The sequence below is a fragment of the Nicotiana tomentosiformis genome, chromosome 4 (genome assembly GCF_000390325.3).
Source record: "Nicotiana tomentosiformis chromosome 4, ASM39032v3, whole genome shotgun sequence".
In the NCBI taxonomy this organism is placed as follows: Eukaryota; Viridiplantae; Streptophyta; class Magnoliopsida; order Solanales; family Solanaceae; genus Nicotiana; species Nicotiana tomentosiformis.
This window is the reverse complement of record NC_090815.1, coordinates 28,166,835-28,189,360: the sequence shown is the minus strand read 5'-3', so window position 1 is coordinate 28,189,360 and position 22,526 is coordinate 28,166,835. Positions and strand designations below refer to the sequence as shown.

The 22,526-nt window shown below is 35.1% G+C and overlaps 1 protein-coding gene across 1 annotated transcript; it reads left to right on the top strand.

Moving 5' to 3' along the window:
- Nucleotides 1-8,093: 8,093 nt before the first annotated feature.
- Nucleotides 8,094-15,120, top strand: LOC104110317 (transcription factor bHLH30-like). Its single transcript, XM_070199684.1, has 3 exons — nt 8,094-8,229; nt 8,776-9,173; nt 14,480-15,120. The coding sequence occupies exons 2-3, from the start codon at nt 8,820-8,822 to the stop codon at nt 14,918-14,920; spliced, it is 795 nt and encodes a 264-aa protein (XP_070055785.1). The 5' UTR covers nt 8,094-8,229; nt 8,776-8,819; the 3' UTR covers nt 14,921-15,120.
- Nucleotides 15,121-22,526: the final 7,406 nt, after the last annotated feature.

Here is a 22,526-nt window from a genome sequence, read left to right as displayed (position 1 = left end):
GGATGATTCGGGAAAGTTGGAAGAAGGATTCTTGCTTTAGAAGCTTAGGCGATAAGAGTTGACCGGAGTTTGACTTTTATGTAGAAGACTTTGGAATGGTGTTTTGATGATTCCAATAGTTTCGTATGGTGATTTTGGACTATGGGGTGTGTCCGGATTTGGATTTGGAGGTCTGTAGGTTAATTTGATGCATTTTGGCGAAAATTGGAAAGTTAAAAGTTTGAAAGGTTGAGAGGTTTGACCAAGAGTTGACTTTGATTATATCGGGCTCGAATTTTGGTTCCGGAAATTAGAATAGATTTGTTATGTCATTTGGGACTTATGTGCAAAATTTGGATTCATTTCGGGTTGATTTAATATGTTTCGGTACGAGGTTTAGAAGTTGGAAGATTCAAAGTTCATTAAGTTCGATTTGAGGTGCGATTTGTGATTTTGATGTTGTTAGGTGTGATTTAAGGCCTCGTGTAGGTCAGTGTTATAGGACTTGTTGGTATATTCCGACTAGGTCCCGAGGGGTCCGGGTGAGTTTCGGACGTGGTTCAGATCATTTTTGGTCATGTTGGTAGTTCTGTTGTTGGTTCTTCGCACCTGCGCAAATTTGGCCGCAGGTGCGGACGCGCTTATGCGATAGGAATTTCACTTCTGCGAATTAGGGGTGTGTTGGTGAGTTCCGCTTTTGCGGAGGATATGGCGCTTTTGCGATGGTCGCATGTGTGAAAATAAAGGCGCAGGTGCGAACGAGAGTTGGGTGTCAAGTCTTCGCAGGTGCGCTTCTTGGCTCGCAGAAGCGACACCGCAGGTTCGAGTGAATGGCTCGCAAAAGCGCAAGCGCAAATGCACAATTTTGTCTGCTAATGCGAAAATGGTTGAGCAGAATGTTTAAGTGTCGATGGTTTGGTATTTTTATCATTTTTGGAGTTGGTGACTTCGAATTTGAGCGATATTTAAGGGGTTCTTCACGCGTTGGATTGGGGTAAGTGTTCTTCACCCATAATTGACTATATTACATGATTTCATAATTATTTTGATCAACAAATTAATGATTTGAATGGGAGAAAATGATAATTTTTGTGAAAACTTTCAAAAATATAAAATGATGATTTGAAGGACAATTTGTTGTCGAAATTTGATAATTTTGGTATTGTTGGACTCGCATCGGAATAGGTGTTCGAATTTTATGAAATTTTATCTGGTTCCGAGGTGCGGGCCTGGGGTTGACTTTTTAATTTAATTAAAGATCGAAACTTTATTGTCCGGAATTATTTCCTATGAGTTTTATTTATGATATGAACTTATTTTGGCTAGATTTGAGCCGTTCGGAGGTTGTTTCACACGAGAAAGTCATTTTAGAGTATCGGTCTAGATTCCTTGAGGTAAGTATCTTGTCTAACTTTGTGTGAGGGAACTACCCCTTAGGATTTGAGTCACTTGAGCTAATTGTGTTATGTGAAGGCTGTGTACATGAAGTGACGAGTACGTACTCGAGCTTATTTGTGAAAATTTGACCGTTTAGGGCTCTTAGGTTCTTATGTTCATTAAAAATAAAGTTGTTTTATCATGTTAAATCCTCCATTTACTAAATTCACCCTTACGTGTCTTATTTGGAGTTGATTGATTCATGTTCTACTCTAGTTGCTAATAAATTCTTATATGCCTTAAATTGAAGTTGTCGCCTCTTTTATTGCCATGCTGTCTTTTCCATAATTGTTTAACCTTAATTGAAGTGATGATTATCTTTTCCATAATTGCTTAACCTTAATTGAAGTGATGGTTGTCTTTTCTGTAATTGCTTAACTTTTAATTGAAGTGATGGTTGTCTTTTCCGTGATTGCTTAATCTTAATTGAAAATTTGTTATCCCTTTCATTGTTGACTTATCCTTATTTGGAATCTGTGATTCATGCTATCTCTCTTATCGTCGAGTTGTACTTATGAGGAACTATTGTTATACATTATCTCTGCCTTTGTTGAGCTATTTTTGATGAAATCACTATTACTTGTGGAGTCTTTCATTGTGAGCTCGTTCTTCTGTCTCTTTGTGTTTTGTAGTTCTTGTGTTGATTTACTTGTCGTACTCTCGTGTATTGTTGTTGTTATTATTGTACTCAGTATTGTTGAGCTGAGGGCTATTCGTGGTTGTACTATTGAGATTGTACTGAGAAAATGTTGTGGCATATAGGCACATGTGGTGAAAGTCATTATATTGTGTTGTTATGTTTTGGCACATGTGGTATTGTTGAGAGGATTGTCAAGGTGTTTGCAATTGAGTTGTCGGTGCAATTGTTATAGTGATATTTGTATATGTGATGTGACAAAGCGGGCTATATGTATATATGGGTTTGCGCATATGGTGAGACAGGGTAAAAATATTATTATGTGCGTGCGACGAGACAAGGTGGACATTTACTTTATTGTTACGCACGTGGCGAGACAAGGTGAGCTATGTAGGGGAATGATTGTGACGACTTGTGATGGCCTGGGGGCATTGTTATTAATGATATTTGTTTAGTGGTGTGCCTACTTTATGTGAGTTATATATTGTACATTTTGTGGTGATTGTTTCCTATGTGCCATTTATTGTCTCTACTCTTACTTGTGGATTTGATTTGTGATAGAACACTTGCACAAGCATACACGTAATTAATCACCCATATCGGTTTAAGAAGATGAATTCTGATATTATTGACAATTTATGTGTAATCTCGTTTACTTGCCTTCTGTGTGAGAGTTGTTCTATTGGCACGTGAGTTGTCCGTGCGGTCATAAGTCATTGTTATTGTTACCACGTGAGTCGTCCGTGCGGTTATGAATTGTGATGTGGGCACGAGATGCCAAGTGATTAGGGTTCACGAATTGGGACCCGTGAAATGTGACTATGAGGTGAAGTACCTCAGGGAAAAAAACAAAACCTTGAACAAATTTTGTGTGAAAGCAGTTGCTCTTATTGAGTTGTTACTTGTTTCCTTTATTTGGTTTCATCGGACTTAAACTGTGTTCAGTTTACGCTACGACATTTTACATGTTGTTCCTTGTTGCTAATCGTTGTTCCAGTGTTTTATTGCGAGTATTATTTTGTGTTGTCTTGACCATGCTTAGCTTTATATTGATATTGTTTTTCTGTTAGTTTCACATTTATACTTGTACATGTTATTTAGTCTAGTAGGTGTCTTGACTGTCCGCCGTCACTACTTCACCGAGGTTAGCCTTGATACTTACTGGGTACCGCTATGGTATACTCATGCTACACTTTCTGCATATTTTTTGTGCAGATCCATGTGCTTCGGAGTTGTTTGATCCCTAGTTAGCCGTTCGAGCTTTGCCGTGGAGACTCAAGGTATACCTGTCATCGCGTTCGCAGGCCATAGAGTCACCTTCTGATATTGTACTTGTACTGTCTATTTTTTTTCCGGAACAATTGTACTTAAAAGATTTTTCTAGTAAACTCAGTAGAGCTTATGACTTATACTACCGGTTTTGGGGTATTGTAATGCACTAAGAATTATTGGTTTAATATAGAAATTTTGGTTTCATGCTTAATAGTTGTTTCTGGTTAAATTTTGTCTCTAATTCAGCAAGTGTTAGACTTACCTAGTTTTAGTGATTATGTGCCATCATGACATCTTACGAGGGAAAATTGGGATCGTGACAATATACCACGGCCAGAGGGAAATTAATAGACGCATGTAAATGACCTATAGCAATGTCATATGGGCAAGAAAATGTTTCGGGTAAAATTAGGTGAATTTTAATACGCTAAAACAAGTACTCCTTCGTCTATGTTTTTGTCTTAGTAAACCATTTAGATATATTTATAAATAAAAAGAACCAGGATAATATTTAACCAAATGTGAAAAGATGACCACTAATTAAGAGCTGAGAAGTTGCTTTCTTAATACTCGTTTTACCAATTTTGCCGTATTATCTGGCTAGGGTGTACTTCTGCCTGGTTACCCTTATAACCTACAGACAAAGTAGGAATAAAACCTTATGAATGTGATGAAAAAACATGTATATAGTATTCTTAGCGATGGCAAAATAGATTTAAAAAACAGTTATTTATTCATATTATTCATTAAAAAATGGAATTGAATAATGAACTTTTTAAAAATATGTTAAATATGGATAAAGTCCATATTTTTCACTTAAAAAACGAATAACCAATATGTTTAACTTTTACATTTGCAAAGACTCAAATTAGGTCCATCAAGTTTGGGATACTAGTAATTTTCCTAAACTAAAATGATCTTATCAGCTAAGAACCATTGATAATATGAATATTCATATTATCCACCAATTAACTCATTTTCTATCCTTATTAAATATGAATCGGATCGAATATTTTATTCGTTTTTGTATTATTCATTTTTGACCTGCCCATTTGACACACAGGGGTGTTCTATATATTTATAGTACGGAGGCACTTCTTCCTTTTATAATGTCAAGTCCCTATTAGAATTTTTTACATTACTTCTTACAATTCAAACACGAAATGAGGAGTGGGTTGTTAAATCATGCATATTGGAACACGAAAATAAGATTCATGCACAAAACAAACGTTCGATATGACTATATATTTGCTGATTTACCGACAAAGATAATGTTATAATTCTGTACTGCTCTAATAAACAATTAAACTTTCTGAAAAAACAAAACAAAAAGTTAGTAATATTTGTTTAACGAAATAAATTTTGGAAAAAATAGTGTAGGAATAAATCGAGCCCACTGAATACACAGTATGTTCTTAAGGAAATTATTTTCCTCAAGTACCCGAGGTGCTGGAATATATTCTCCCAGGATAGAACGATTTAACTCACCGGAGTGTTGGTACCAAAACGCCGGTGAACAGCGAGCCACTCGAAGGCTGTAAAATACACTGGATTTTTTGTGCAGAAGAAGAAGAAGAAGCTCAGAAAATTTCGTAAGGAAAGATTCTAGGGATTCAAACTCTATTTATAGAGTTGCTGGCATTGTTTCTGAAAAGGTTTACAACCTTTCAGAAACAGCCATGGCTGTTGGAACAGGGTTATTTGAAATATTGCGGAAAAATATATTTAAAATAATCCGGGAAAGAAAATAGGTTCGTTAATTATTTAATTAATCCAAGCCCAAGCCCAAACCGAGCGAGCGATGGTGACGACGGCGCGAGGCTTGCCTTTTTCTTAACTCTTTAAGAGCTTGAAAAAGAACAATTATATATATACCCATCAAAAGTCTTTTCTTCCTCCAATATGGGACAATGTCCCTTTGTCAAGGGAAACTCAAATATTTCATTTTCCCTCCATTTTTCATTCACCCTCTTTAAGCTACACAAGCTTAAAATCCCAACAAATAAGAGTAGTTTTCATTTCGAAAGCGCTAATTAAAGACGAATTTAAATGTTTTACATCCGTGACCCGTCTGAAAAGTTTCTCCAGAAACAAAAGAATAGGAGTATAAAATATTAAACTGGGCAAGCGAGGTTTAAGATTTAAAGACAGTGGATGAATCTTTTTATATATATAATATATAAGAATTATGCTATTGTACATTTAAGTCATAGAAATTACAGAAATATAAGGCAAGTTTGCCTACAATAAACTTAGTCATGACCTACCTCTTTGCTAAACTCCGTGCATAGCATGAGCTAATTAGTGCATTGAATTGCCATTTTTGTTTTTGACATATATAATATTGGAGTTCCAGCCAGTTATATATTGGATTGGAGTCATACGGTGTGCTCACACGCATGGCTATTTGTCCCAACATTGCTTTAACCTTTTTAGGATCCTTTCTCTTTTTATTTATTTTATTTTAACTATATAGTGCTCTAAAATTCAAAAACATAATCAAATCTAGCAGCAACCCACTAGCTAGCATAAATCCAATATATATGAAGATCCCTTTGTTTGTGGGGTTTATGATGACCTCAGTCACATGCTATCGTGACGTTTATGGGGTTTATGATGACATCAGTCCCATGCTATCGTGACGTTTATTCCCCCTAAGAAATAAGTTCATCTGGTGCTTTTAGCATAAAGCTATTGACATGACTCTTACAATAGCGCTTGGGCTCTATACCAGGGGCCGTTTTGTTTGATATGTATAAAGCAAAATAATCCTGGTATAATTTTCAGCATAAATAATAATAGAAGAATTATAGCTACCCATCTGTGCATACAAATTAAAAAATATAAACAATAAATTCAACTGATCATTTGTATTACGATCTTCATTACATATCAATAGAATAAGTTTTAGCATAAACAAGGGTTATACGATCATCGAAATCAGAGAGTTTAATTTCAAAGGATAACAGAACAAATGTCATGAATGCGTGTAACTGAAAATTATATGTATATTGTCAATAATGATTGTGGTGGAGCGGTTAGTATTCATTTATTCTTAATCAAAGATCTCGGATTTGAACTCTAGGTATGGAACCGTTTATGTTAGAGAACGTTTTATCTCCAATATAAAAATTTTTCGCGAAAATATATTCAAATTTAATCGGATCCCAATACAAGTACCGCACACTAGATGAAAAAACTATATGTACATTATATGTAAAGACAAACTCAATGTAGGGATTAACAGTGGCCCTCCCCCACTCCCACTAGGGACTGGGATTTTGTAGTGAAGAAGGAGTGTGTTCTAAGACAAAATGATTACAATAGATCTTGGAGGAAGTATAAAGGTTATTTGGCGTGGAAAATAGCTAGCCAATGGAGAAAGAAAGTAATAATATGGTAGAACGTGATCGTGGCGAAATTAACCAAAGCCAAAAGCCAACAACAGAAAAATTATACTCCCACTTTATCAATTAGTGTGGTGGATCAATAGACACGAGAAGAAAAAGAAGAGCGCACTTTCTGTCAATCTAAATCGATTATTCTGCTTTTTATTATTAATCGTCTTTGGTCGGTCGACAATTTGTTATGTTGTGCATTAAGTTTTGATTTTTTTAATAGAAGATTAGCAAAAAATAACGCCAAAAAATCTGCAAATAAATATATTGTAGAATTACTTTTTTTCCAAATATAAATGGATATAGAAAATCATTTCCTTGTTTTTGTGCTTCCTCCTCCCTTTCTCTCTTTTTGCCCCAGCAACACTCACTAAATGTAATTATATGTTTGATTTCAAATATTACGTAGTAGTTTCTGACAAATTATTAGTAAATAATTAGAGCAACAAAAATAAATTGCTATTTCATGTATTTCTTGCTATTTTCGATAATAAGATGTATTTGGCCAATTTATGTGAACTTGTTTGACTCGACACGAAATTTAAGAAAAAATTAAGACTTTTGAAATTTGTGATCCTAAACAATTCAAAAAGGGGCCCAGAGTATTTGTGTGGTTATAAAAACTTCTCATTAAGGGTAGAATTGTAAATTTAAGCAAAATTATTTTCAAATTTAAAAATGGATCATTCTTTTTTAAACGGACCAAAAAAAATAGGTTCACCTAAACTGAATTGTAGACAATAACTACAACTACTATTTTTTTCCCCAAACCACTACTAGTACTTGTACCCACTATTTATGATAAGGAATATAGATGAAGGTGGGGAATGGTGCGTAGGTATGAAAGAGAGCAGACTACGCTGAAGAGGGCCCATAAAAGAAAAAAGCATAGGAACAAAAAAAGATACCAACAAATTAAAGCACAAAGATATTGAAAAGTTAGGGAAAATGGCAAGTTTCTTTTTTGGTCCAGAGTTTTTTTTTTTTTTATATAGTGAAAATTGCTGTTTTACCAAAATAAAGTTGTTTGGCCAAGTTTTTTGAAGTAAAAAAAAAAGTATTTTTGAGTAGAAGCAGAAGCAGTTTTGGAGAAACGGAAAAAATAGCTTTTCTACGAGCACTTTTTTTAAAAATCACTTTTAAGAAAATTACACTTAGAAGCATATTTTAAAAACTTGGCCAAATACTAATTGTTGTTCAAAAGTAATTTTTAAATTAATTAGCCAAACACAAACTACTTCTCACAAAAAAATACTTTTTTAAAAAGCACTTTGAAAAAAACACTTTTCAAAATAAGATTTTAGAAGTTGTCCTAATAGACGTGAGAAAGTAAAATTAGAGAACAAATCATAAAGGTAGACACAATATAGATTTGGGAACAAATCAATAGTCTCAAAATTAGATTTTCCTTTCCCAAATCTAATAGTCTCTAGTGTTGCAAAAGAGAACAAGTGGAAGAGCACACAAGGCCATCAAAACACTTAGATATCACACATCAAAGTAAAGGTCTGTTATTTGTTCTTTCCCTAAACTCTTACAATCCTCTTTTTACCACAAAGGAAGTAGAATCCAAGTTTTTGATCCGCGGCCTTCTCTTTATTATTCTTACTTTTCGACTTTGTGTAAAAAGAAGAGAGGATTGTCGAACAAGCTTAAAGTTCTTCAACTTCAAACTTGTTTTGTAGCGGTAGATGAAAACATACACTTCAACTCATAAAGGTAGACACAATATATGCAGGATCAATGATTTAACTTTTATACATATAACAGTATAAAGATTTTTTACACTTATAACAGGTAACATATTTTATTTTTCAAGTTATTAATTTCATCGTTTCTGGATATGATTGCACGTAGTTATCATTCGGAAACTTTTGTTAATTTAGCTCTTCTCATCTATATTGGCTAATAGTGTAACTGTTAGTATAAAATAAATTAAATGCTATATTATATATATATATATATATATATATATAAAAGGTAGGCTCTATGTTATTCATGTGTGATAAGATGAAGAAAATTGTCCTAAAACCTTTACATATTCTTAATCAGGGTTTCCAAGAAAAACTACTTGATCAACAATCATAGATACATATATGGATGAAGCTGGAAATATTTCAGGAGGATTTATGTTCCCAGAAATGTCTCCACTTCTCCCATGGACTGTCCCTCAAAGCTTCAATACTCTTCACTTTCCGAGCAACCAAGTTCATCACCGCGATCCATTTAATCTTTTTCCACCAGTACCATCACTTTATGGAGGTTTATTCAACAGAAGATCATCTCCTTTTGGTCTCCAAGATGAGCTGCAGAAAGTGAGTGCTCAAGAAATAATGGATGTCAAAGCTCTTGCTGCCTCAAAAAGCCACAGTGAAGCTGAAAGGAGACGTAGAGAAAGAATTAATAATCATCTTGCTAAACTCCGAAGCCTTCTTCCCAGCACTACAAAAGTAAGTTAAGCCAAATTACAACACATGCATGTTTTTTCATTCTCATCCCTACAAACTTATTGTTATTTTATAACTTGAATTATTTCCTTATATTCTTAGGAAACCCATAATCCCTATAGTTTAGGAAAACCTGTTGTCCTAATAGATTTGGGAAAGGAAAATCTATAATTCTTGTCAAATTGGGAAACCTTTCTCTTAGAGGTTTGAGACTATTTGAGATCTATATATAGGGGTTGTAGTTGGGGATTCTATAGATTGTATTTGTTTTTTTTCTCATTCATAGTGAAAAACTCTTTCTGCTTCTGTCTCGAGGATTAGGCTTAGCCGAACCTTGTTAAATCCTTGTGTTGATTTTTTCTTCTCTATTTGCTTTGTGTGTGATTGTGTGCTAGTTAACCCACGATCTTCCGCAATAATTGGTATCAGAGCAAGGTTCGGGTTTCTACATATAATCTAGGGTTAAGATGTCTTCATCATCTTCAGCAAAGTTACCAAGTAGAGAAATTTGACGGGGTTCTAGTTTCAGTCTATGAAAGATTAGAATGAAATCGTCCCTGGTGTTACAAGATTTATGGAAGACAATTGATAAGGATTTTCCTAAGTTAACAGAGACAAAGAAGGCAGACCTGAAAGAGAGTGCTTTGAGTGCGATTTTCATGAGCGTTACAGATAGCGTTCTTCGAGAAATTGCTGAAGAAACTTCTGCAGCAACAACATGGAAGAAGCTGGAAGATCTGTATTATAAGAAATCGCTAACAAACCGCCTCTACTTGAAAAAGAGGTTATACAATCTCCGTATGAACGAAGGTAATCCTGTTAAAACTTACCTTGATGAGTTTAATTCAATTATAATACACCTGAAGAACGTGTATATCAAAATTGAGAAGGAGGATCAAGCCTTGATTGTGTTATATTTTTTTACCACCATCATATAATTCTTTTGCCGATACGCTACTATATGGGAAAAACAACATTTCACTAGAAGATGTTAGTAATGCACTAAAATCTAAAGAGTTGAAAAAGAGCTTTCGAGACAGCAGAATTGAGGGCAAGGGTCTTGTGATTAGAGGAAGAACACAACAAAAGGACTTTAACAGGAAAAAGTCAACAGCTAGATAAAAGTCTAGAGCAAGGAAGCAAAACTTTTATGAGTGCGGGGAGCAAGGTCACTACAAGAGAGGTTGTCCTAAGCTGAAGGAGAAAAGAGGAAAGCAGAAAATAGATAATTCAGCGAATATGGTTGACACTGGAAATAATTCTGATGATAGTGACTATGTAGGGAAAGTCTGTGCTATGAGTTTTAGTCATGGCCAGAATTCTTGGGTTCTTGATTCCGGTGCTACTTTTCACATGTGTCCACACAAGAATTGGTTTACAACTTACAAGCAAATAAGTGGAACTGTCTACATGGGAGATGATAATCCATTACCAGTAGAGGAGATATGTAACATCAAATTGAGAATGTTCGATGGAATTATCAGAAATATTGAGTGTTGGCATGTTCCTCGGATAAAGTGAAACTTGATTTCTCTTTTGACTTTGGATGATCAAGGGTATAAATTTCACTCAGAGAATGGAATACTTAAAATATGTAAAAGCTCCATGGTACTCATGAAGGTAAACTGTATTGTAAATTGTATCATCTCCAGGCCAGTATAGTTGAAGGGGAAGCGGCTGTAGCTTCTAGGAAACGTGATCTGAATCAGTCTAAGATATGGTACTTGCGGCTTGGTCATATAAATGATAAGGGATTGTTTTTATTCAGTAAGTAGAATTTGTTTGAATGGGTACAAAAATCAAGTTTTGAATTTTTGTGAGCATTGTGTGTTTGGTAAACAGATAAGGGTAATGTTCAGCAAGAAGGAGCACAAGATCAGAGACAAGTTAGATTATATATACATTCAGACTTGTGGGATCCAAACAGAGTTTCCTCCAAGAGTGGTGACATATATTTTATGACTTTGATTGATGATTACTCAAAGATGGTGTGGGTGTATTTTTTGAAAACAAAAGATGAGGCATTTCCGACATTTGTTAAATGGAAGACGATGGTTAAGAGGCAGACGGAAAGAAAAGTTAAGCGTCTTCGAACTGACAATGGGTTGAAATTTTACAATTCGGAGTTTGATAATTTCTGCAACAGAGAGGGCATAGTGAGACACTGCACTTGTGTTGGAACACCACAACAAAATGGTATTGCAGAACGTATGAACAGAATGCTTTGTGATAGGGTACGGAGCATGCTTTTACGCTCATGTGTTCGCAAGGATTTTGGGGCTGAAGCAATCCATACAACTTGTTATTTGGTCAACAGATCTCCATCCACAGCTATTGAGTTCAAAACTTCTTTTGAGGTATGGTCCTGTTCGCCTACTGATTATTCAAATTTAAGGATATTTAGTTGTCCTACTTATGCTCATGTGAGGGATGAAAAACTTGAGTCGAGGGAAAAGAAGTACATATTTCTAGGGTATGCAACTGGAGTGAAAGGTTATAGGTTGTGGTGCACATATCAAAAGACTTCGGGGCTAATTATCAGTAGGGATGTAACATTCAATGAATCTGCCTTACTGGAAAGTCAAAGGGAGAAGGCAATAGCAGAAACAGATCGTGGTGTCAGTGACCGCATAAAGCTAGAAACTGAATCTCCACTAGCTCAGCCAGTAGTTCTAAAAGAGAGGAAGTGGAAGAGGTGCAAAACATTGATCAATATGATAATGTTGATGCACCTGCGCAACAAAAACCATATAACATTGCAACATGCAGAGAGAAGTGAGTGATCAACCGACCGCAAAGGTTTGCAAACGTAGTTGATGGGAATTCTTGGATATACGAATTATGTGGGATTTGCTTTGGCAGTTGCAGAGACCGTTGGTGCGTTTGAGTGTTATAGCTATCCAAAAGCTATTCCGGATACAGAACCAAATCGACGGATTAGTGTTATGGCTGAAGAGATTGAGTCTATTAACAAGTTTAGGCTTTACCTAGACTTGGTTGATGTGTACGGAAATGGGTAGAGCCCTCGCGAGAGCTGAGGGCAAGATAGAGATATATTGTTCATGTTAATGAAGAGAATTCAAGCCAAGGGGAAGATTTATTATTTTGTGGCTTGAATTATTTTCTTGTATTTTTAGGAAACCCATAATCCCTATAGGTTTAGAAAAACTCATTGTCCTAATAGATTTGGGAAAGGAAAACCTATAGTCCTTATCAAACTAGGAAACCTTTCTCTTATAGGTTTGACAGTATTTGGGATCTATATATATGGGTTGTAGTTGGGGATTCTATAGATTGTATTGCGCTTTTCTTCTCATTCATAGTGGAAAACTCTCTCTACTTCTGCCCTGAGGATTAGGCTTAGCCGAACCTCGTTAAATCCTTGTGTTAATTTTTCTTCTCTATTTGTTTTGTGTGTGATTGCATGCTAGTTAGCCCACGATCTTCCGCAATACTTATATGCTTAGTTAATACTCCCTCTATTTAATTTTAGATGACACACTTACTTTATTTGTCCGTTCCAAAAATAATGACACATTTCTACAATAGAAAATAATTCAACTTTAAACTCTTCATTTTATCCATTTTACCCTTGATGAGAAGCTTTTATAACCACATAAATGTCATGACCCCACAAAACTTTTACCCCTTAAGCTTTTATGACCACAAGTTTCAAAGTCTCTTTTTTTCTTAAACTCTGTGCCGAGTCAAACTATCTCATCCAAATTGAAATAGAGGGAGTATTGTTTGCTCATTTATTTATAAATAAATTTCCTTTTTGTTTTTAATTTAAAGTTTTAGATCCTCCAAGATACTAATCTGGATAGGTATTTAACCTAAAAATTATACTTAATATATTAAGCAATTAAATTTGTATTTCTAGGCCACAAGTCCACAAGCAATCGATTCAATCCAAATTGTAAAACCCTTTGGTTTAGTTTAGTTATTCATGTTAATTTGGGTAAACTATCTGTAGTTTGTCTGCTCTTTGAAAAACTTCTCTATATTTAGAGCCCGTTTTGACATACAAATTTTTTCCTTTTTTCCAAATGTTTTTTTGAAAACAATGTTTGGTTATCCCATTCTTACCAAAATTTTCAATTTCAGTCGAAAATCCATTTTCAAATTTGAAAAACTGGTTCTGACCAATTTTTCAATTGAAAATGGGAATTTGCTAGTTTTTTGTGTTATAATTTTACCTTGTATTTTTAAAATTTATAAAATAACCCAACAGTTGTTCATATTTATGTTGTTTTTGCCTTAAATTCCTTCTCTGTGTATTAGTAGAATTAGAAAATGTGATATTGATTTTGCATCTTCTGTATATTGCAGTAAAGCAGAATATGATAACTATTAAACAATAGCATTTTGATTGTTTATTTCAAGTAGGATAATCAAATTGGGGTGGTTTTGATATTTTTTATAAGTTGTGGGTATAAATCATATTTTATGGTTTTGAAAAAAAAGACATCCAAATATGTTGCAAAAATTATAACCAAACACTACTTCATCTTCAATTGAAATTTTAGTGAAATTCCAAATTCCAAAATATTTTTGGAATGCATGTCCAAACGCCTACTTAGTTTGACTAAACCAAAATCTGTCTTTTACTTGAATGCTGTTAGTTTATTAGTGCTTGGAGATCGAAGTTCTTGAAAACTTCAAACTAGACCTCCAAGAAACCAATTTACCAATTAATCTTCAATTATCACTCTACGAAAACTACACAAATCTCATGTTTTCAATTTTTATTTTTATTTTTTTATAAAAATCATGCATGATGAATGTTGTTAGAATTATTTAACCAGCTCAACAAAAAGTTCAAAGTATTAGGGAGATCACATGTATTTTTACTCTTCATTCAACTTTACGTGATGCAAATATTATTTGGAGGCTCAAATAATTTTTTTCGTATTCGTTTTTAAATATATTGAATTATTAATTATTGTGACTTATAGTACTATCTTTCTAAATATATAAATTTTATTTCAAAAATCAGAAGATTCTATGCCCAAATTTAAATTGAAATTTAGATAGTCTGACAAGGGTATTCCGAATCACGTCACATAAAGTGGTTTTAACAGATGACATATTTATTTAATAATTTCTTTGACATTCTTTTTGATATGAGAATTCTTTATATATATATATATATATATATATATATATATATATATATATATATATATATATATATATATATATATATATATATATATATGTATGTATGTATGTATGTATGTATGTATGTACGTACGTACCATGTTCGTAGTTTTCATTGGAGACATCTTTTTTTTTGGTTATTCCAGACGGATAAAGCATCACTGCTAGCTGAGGTGATACAACATGTGAAGGAGCTCAAGAGAGAAACGTCACAAATAACTGATACAAATCCAGTCCCAACTGAGATGGACGAACTAACAGTTGATAATTATTCGTCTGATGAAGAAGGAAACTTTGTGATCAAGGCTTCATTGTGCTGTGAAGATAGGTCTGATCTTTTGCCTGACCTTATCAAGACTTTGAAATCTTTAAAGCTAAGAACATTAAAGGCTGAAATAACAACACTTGGTGGACGTGTTAAAAATGTGTTGTTCGTAACGCATGGAGATCAAGAAGACCACAATACTAATGATGATCAACTGCAATATTCTATAAGCTCAATACAAGAAGCACTAAAAGCAGTGATAGAGAAATCTAGTGGGACTTCAGGGAGTGTTAAGAGACAAATTAAAGGACTACTAACTTAAGTATTCTTGAACACAGATCTCTCTAGGGATCGATATCCTTCTTAGGGAATGGAATTGTAGTAGAATAGTAAATACTTTTTTTTTATTAGAGGTCTCGGGTTCGAGCCTTAAGTATATATGAAATTCCTTGTATTTATCTACACTTGTGATTTTGTTCATAAATCATTCAAGTTAAAAAGTCAGGTACTTAATTAGGAAAATCTAGGAGCACTCACATCAACATCAACCATTGTAGCTTGCACAAACAAGAAGCAGAGGTGTAATTCACAAAGTAGAAGTAGAAATGTTTATGCAAATAGCGACGACCCATAAACACAAAGAGATACTTCTCTGTTCAATTTGAGAAAAAAAATCAAAAGGTGAGATGAAACAAATGAGAATTTATCATGAATTGGAAAGTTTTTACGCTAGTTGCCAACCTACCACAACCCTCCTCCTTTATCTCGACTTGAGACTGGTAATATGAGCAAGCTCACTGATCACGCCCAACTATGTCTCCTAAGAGGTCTAGTGATCGTTGCAAATATAATCAGCTTTACAAGTACAGAGTCAAATCTCACAGGGGATTAACTTATTAATCACAGCCACTAGTTTCACAAGAATTCAAGTAATTAATCAACCTTAAAAATATTAAATATCGATTTGAGTGTGTATTAACTAAGAGAAGAGTAATTAAGATGCAGTAATTTATAACTAACAGAGCAAATGTTGTAGACAAGATTGGAAGAGTCTAGGATTATGATTTCCCCTATTGTCGGAATCTTTTCCGCTATATTTTCTATAAATTTGCCTAAGTATTCTCTACCGATCGTGAGTACTTTGGGTGTCGTAATTCTCTTCCGAGCAACTAACACAATTTACTAGACGTATTCTTCCGAACTACACTAGCTGACACTAGTTTACCGCTCATTATGATCGCACCAAAGTTTCGTTATTCCTAATCCCACTTTTAAACCTTTCGTATTGATTCCTCATATACGTTAGGAGTGATGTTGTTCAACAACTACCTAAATGTGTACCCTTTTTCAAGCAATACACACTAAATAGGTACAGTCAATTGAGAGTTCTTCAATCAACCACAATGAAAACGTAGTTAAACAAGTAGAGAAATATCAAAGGCAAATTTATATTAAACGGAGTAGAAAATCATCCTCCAATAGGTTCCATCAAACCCTAGATGGGAGAGTTTAGCTACTCATAACCATACTAACAATCATGATAATAATTGAAAGCATTAAAATACAAATTAAGGAAGAACGGAAGAGAAAAACTCTTGTGATTCGTTGCTTCCTAATGTTCCCTTAGCCTTTTTTCTCTAAATAATGTCTAACCTCTAAAAAATAGGTTTAGAACCTCTTTTATACATGTTGGTGGCGTTTAGGATCGAAACTACCAAGTTCTAGCCGAATTAGGATGAAATTTATCCTTGGGTGTCCCGCTTTGCGCCTGGCGCCAACCTGGACACCGAACTTTTTCCACTTTTGTGCTCTGCTGCCCTTTGCGTTTTAGTTGGTGCCTGGCGCGAACCTTGGCACCAAAGTCATACTCCCTCCAAATTCTTTCGCTTTTACTTCAATTTGCATGCAAGCTTTCCAAATCACTTCCAATTGACTCCTACACATATAAATACCATTATTAAGCTCGAGTCACAAATATTCACACTAAAGTTAACAATATTAAGGCATAATGCAAGGCAAATTACATGCAAAAACATAAATGTTTAGCCAAACATCACTCACAAGTAGAGTTAAAAGGGAATGGATAGACCTAAAATCATATAAAAGGAAGTTATCTCAAGAGATCTATAAATCTTTGGGATCAATGTAAGTTTGGTTAAGAATATGACAAAATGGATGAAAAATATCCATAAAGGTAATACCTACTACTAGTTAGGATTAGATTTTGAGTTAATACCCTAAAACCCGCCTAAGCTATACAACTTTTGTGTGATGCCTGTCTAAACTATCGCATGTCCCTGAAAACCCCTGAACTATATACCCCTTCATAATAAAACTTCCTAGTCGCTTATGTTGCATAATGTGTGTAACAAATCGTCCAAGAGCGCGTGAAGGCTAAAAAAAGTCATTAAAATAGCCAACCTGATAGTGTCTAATGGCTAATTAGCCTTTCTTTTTTTTTGAAATTTATATCTTTTTATTTTCTCCTTTTTTTTTATTTTATATTTCACCTTCCTTCCTCATTTTTTAACCTTTCTTCTCTATATTTTCACCTTTATTCTTCATTTCTTATTTGAATCCATCTGAAATTTTCCCTCTCTTATTATTTCAGAGTTTATTTCTTATCTTTCTCGTTTTATCCATCCTTCATTTCTTACCTAAAGATATTTGAAAAAAGGACTACTCTTTCAAGTATTTGTAGAGCATGCGGTTTAATGTCTTTCAAGAAGTTAGAACAAAGATTAATGGAGAAAATCGCTACTAAGAAATTAGTATAGCCCGATGAGAGCAAAGAGAAAATGAGTTTTTTATAATTGACCCTATAGTTTTAACCCTAGCCCCCTTTTTTATTTTTATCATATATTTTTTTACAATGATATAATAAAGAGTATTAAAATATTAATTAAATCTATTTGTTTAGATTAAGCTAAATAAATATCTACGTAGATTTTTAAAATAGTTTAGCGAGTGTATTACATGCACTAGTAAGAAAGAAACGAGGGGTATTATTATGAAGGAGGATAAAGTTCAGGGGATTTTCGGGGGCAAGTGATAGTTTAGGTAGGCAACTGACAAATGTGATATAGTTTAGGCGGGTTTTAGGGTATTAACTCTTAGATTTTAGACCTGTTTAGAGAATTGTTTTTCTACTATTACTACTATTATCATCATCACACCATCATCATCTTGTTCCTTTACTTTTATTTTATTTCAGTATAGTGATAACATGATTTAAACTTAAATTAAAAAGTAAGGATCCCTATCGTCGACCTCAACTTTTTTGGGACTGAGAAATAATTATTTTTGTTTTTGTGAAATGAAGAAACACAGGAGGCTGTTGACTTCAAATTTATGTACGTTATGCTACAAAGTGGAACAAGTAAGAAAGACGTGACAAGAATTTTTAGCTTACTTTGGTTGATCTCCTTCGGCCTAAAAACCTTTGAACAATGACTTGGATCCTCTATGTCTCTTTCTCGCTCGTGGGTTTATTTGACGCAAATATGAATTGTAGGGTGTTTAGAGGTGGCCAGCTGAGAAACAAGATAATAATATTTTCAAAGACAGAAGTTACCGAGAAGAAAGATATCAAGAAACGTGTGCTGGTGAAATTATGTAGCCAAAAGCATTCAATATAAAATTTGCAAGGTAAGTATCTTAATCGAATAACTCCTACATAGGAATGTGACCAAAATGAGTATGCATTTACCCGGGAAAAATTACTCAAGCTTTCTAATAAAGATATAAATGTGGCAGGAGAAAAACACGAAAGATATTTACCCTGGCAATATCAGGGGTTACCAAGTTTTTGATGATTTGCTTCATGCCTTGACTAAGACAACTGCATTTTAAGGGTGCGCATTCAGGCAGTTCGAATTGCATATAAAAATTTTAGTTTAGATTTTCGGTTTTTTGATTGACGAAATTACAATCAAAATCCAATCCAAATAAGAGGGGTATTGCGACTAAAAGCACATACAAATATACGTGATCGATAAGATATAGTGACTAGAAGTCAAATATGGAACCAGCAGAGACTTAGTTCTTTTGATTGTTTTCTATGCAAACTCGAGCCGATTATTTGTTCAAGGTTATCCAAAAGTGATGATTGTGACCAAACTATTATTGAAGAAATGAAATAAGTAATAAGCTGAACTAACAAGAGAGCACATGTTTATGAATTTCACTTAATCAAGTAAGATGAATGCCTCAAAATATACAATATATATACATTGTTGGACCTTTTGAATAACAACCAAGAAGATCTTATAAAAATTAAATATTTTCGTAGCGAAGATGTAAAACAGATATTGGGCATTTTAGAAAATATTTCGTAATTGATTTAGCAAAAAATAAGTTTTAAATCTATTGGACTTACTTAGTGAAAATAGATTGAAAATCTTTAGCACAATTAATATGTTAATATATTATATATTCGAAATAAATTCAGAATTAAATTGAACATATGTATCTAGGGAGAATTCGCTTTGAAGAAACTATTCCCTATATAATTGAGTCGTAATTACACCTATTAATCTGAATTACCTATGCTTGCTAGTTGACCAGATCGTACATATGAATAGCAAGATTTTGCAGTACTATCTGCCTATTTAAGATATATCAACCCTATATTCATATGGTATTAAATCTATCAACAACAAAAAAATATAGTATTCAACGGAACGAGATTGATAGGTATATCCATATACTGTCACGACCCAGAATTCCCACCTTAGGGATCGTGATGGCGCCTAACATTTCACTTGTTAGGCAAGCCAACGTTAGGTATACTTATTAACCATTTTTAACAATTCAAATCAAATGATAACAATAAAACTGAATAATCTGAAATAAAGTGATAAACTAATAAACGATGTAACCCAAATATAATCCCAGAAACTGGTGCCACGAATATGTAACGAATCGGCCAGTCGATTTGAGTATTACAGCCCCACTCCCCCACTTACTGCTTATTTTATGCTCAATTTTTTTGACTTGTCGGAGATGTTTCAGAATGAATTGAGACACTTAGTTCCAAGTTTAAAAGTTTAAGTTGAAATAACTGACCGGATAATGTATTATGGGTAAACAACTCCGAAATAGAATTTTAATGATTCTAATAGCTCCGTATGGTAATTTTGGACTTAGGAGTTTGTCAAGATATTTATTTGAAAGTCCGTAGTCGAATTTGGCTTGACACGGTGAAAGTTGAAAAATTAGAAGTTTTAGAAATTAAGAAGTTTGAGCGAGAGTTGACTTTGTGATTATCGGACTCGGATTTTAGTTTCGGAAATTTTAATAGGTCCGTTATGTCATTTATGACTTGTGTGCAAAATTTGAGGTCAATCAGAATTGATTTGATAGGTTTCGACATCGATCGTAGAAGTTGAAATTCGTTAGTTTTGATTAGGCTTGAATTGGGGTACGATTCGTGTTTTAATGTTGTTTAATTTGATTTGAGGCATTGACTAAGTTCGTATTGTGTTTTGGAACTTATTGGTATTTTTGGTTGAGGTCCCGGGGGCCTCGGGTGAAGTTCGGATGGTTAACGGATCAAGTTTGGAATTGAAGGACTGTTGTAATGCACCAGGTCTGGTGTGATCGCACCTGCGGAGTTTTGATCGCAGGTGCTACCTCGTAAAAGTGAGCATGGTAGCGCAGAAGCGGCCTGGTTAGAGTGAGACAGTGGCCATAGGTACGGGCAGGTGGTCTGCAGAAGCGGAGTCGCACCTGTGAAGGAGCGATCGCAGAAGTGGAAATGGTGAAGGAGCAGCGCAAGTGTGGAAGAAAATTCCGCAAATGCGGAGTTGCAACTGCGCTTGGCTCGTTGCTAAAGTGAAGGCAGTGGCCCTTGTGGACGTCGCTTAAGCACACATGTTGCCGCGCCTGCGGAACCACAGGTGCGGTTAAATGGTCAGTAGGTGCGAAGACCCCTGGACAGAATATATTCGAAGGGGTTGAGAGATTTTATCATTTTTGGATGATAGAAGCTCGGTTAGGGGCAATGTTTGAGAGGGGATTCATGAGATTTCTTGAGTTAAGTCACTTGTGACCATTTTTAGTCAATAATATTGAATTATCACTGAATATTCCGACTAGATTATGTGATTTTGAGGTGTAAATTGAGAATTTGGGCCTAGGAATTTAAAAATAAGAATTTAGGATTTGGAGGTCGAGTTGATGTCGGAATATGGTAAATTTGGTATGGTTGGACTCGTAGTTGAATGGGCATTCGTATTTTGTAACTTTTGTTGGGTTCCAAGATGTGGGCCCCACCGTTGACTTTTTCAATTTTAATTTGAAATCTTAGCATTTTCATATGGAATTGATTCTTATACCTCGCATTGAATGTATCGAATTATTTGTGACTAGATTCGAGGCGTTCGAATGTCAATTCGAGAGGCAAGGGCTTATTGGAATAGAGAATTGCACGGTTTGAGGTAAGTAACACTTTTAAACTTTGTTCTGAGGGTATAATTCCTGGAATTATATGTTATGTGATTGGTTTGGAGGTGATGCACATGCTAGGTGACGGGCGCATGGACGTGTACCATAGAAATTATTATATTTCCATGTATATTCCACGTGTTAGCGAAAGTGAGCTATAACTCATGATAGAAATCATGCTTAGGCATATGCTGGTATTATTGAGACCCACCGAGGTCATTTCTGCTGCTGAGTTAATTGCTTAAATTGAAATTACATACTGAGTCATATTCATTTATTTCATATCATATCTCAGTCTCTATTATCATTTGTTGCCACATCATGTTATTATTGTTTGGATTGATTGGCATGAGACTGACAAGCCCAAGAGACTGGAGAGATTGATGACTGAGTGAGGCAAGGGCCTGGTTATGACTGATGATCATGAGATTGGGCTGCACACCATAGCAGGCCTAATAGACTTAGTCTATTTTTCCTGTTTAAGCTTTAATTGTTGATCTTGAAAGCATGCCTACATTTTTGTATTTTTATTTCTATATTTGGACGGTACCTGTTGAGCTCGTCACTACTTTCAGCCCAGAGGTTAGACTTGTTACTTATTGAGTTGGTTGTATTTATACTACACTCTGTACTTTGTGTGCAGATCCAGGTATTCCGGGGCACTATGCTACCCGATCGGACGGTCAGCCACCAACGAGTTAGGGCCATGAGAGGTCGGGGCCGTGGTAGAGGCTGAGGTGCAGCTCGTACAACAGCTAGAGTAGCACCTGTTGAACCACCAGTTGCTCCGGCTCAGGAGAAGATTCCAGATGTAGTTGAGCCGGTGGGACCAGCTCAGGTACCAGCTGTTCCTATTGTGATTCTAGGCCTTCAAGAGACTTTGGCCCAGATATTGACTGTTTGCACTAGCCTTGCTCATGTGGTTTCAGCTCAGGCCGCACCAGCCACTTCTCAAGTCGGGGGAGGTACTCATAGCCTCGTTGCCCGTACTCTAGAGTAGGTGGTGCAGGGACTTTATATACCGAGGGTACTACCAGCCCAGCCGGTTGCAGCTGCTCAGGTCCAGGTGGGTTCCATCATGAGTGATGAGGATCAGAAGAGACTAGAGAGATTTGAGAGGCTCAAGCCTCCATCATTCAATGGGGTTGAGTGAGAGGATGCTCAGGATTTCTTGGACAGATGCTAGTGGATTCTTCGTACAACGGATACTTTGGAGACTAGTGGGATTTCATATACTACTTTTCAGCTGACGGGGGTAGCCTTCAGATGGTGGGAGAATTATGAGAGGATTAGGCCAGTTGGTTCATCACCACTTTCATGGCATGAGTTCTCCATTTTATTTTTGGAGAAGTTTGTGCTGCAGACCCGTAGGGAGGTGTTGCCCAGGCAGTTCGAGCAGCTACTCCAGGAGGACCTGTCTATGACCAATATGAGATGAGGTTTTCAGAATTGGCTCGTCACGCAGTTCGGTTGGTACCCAA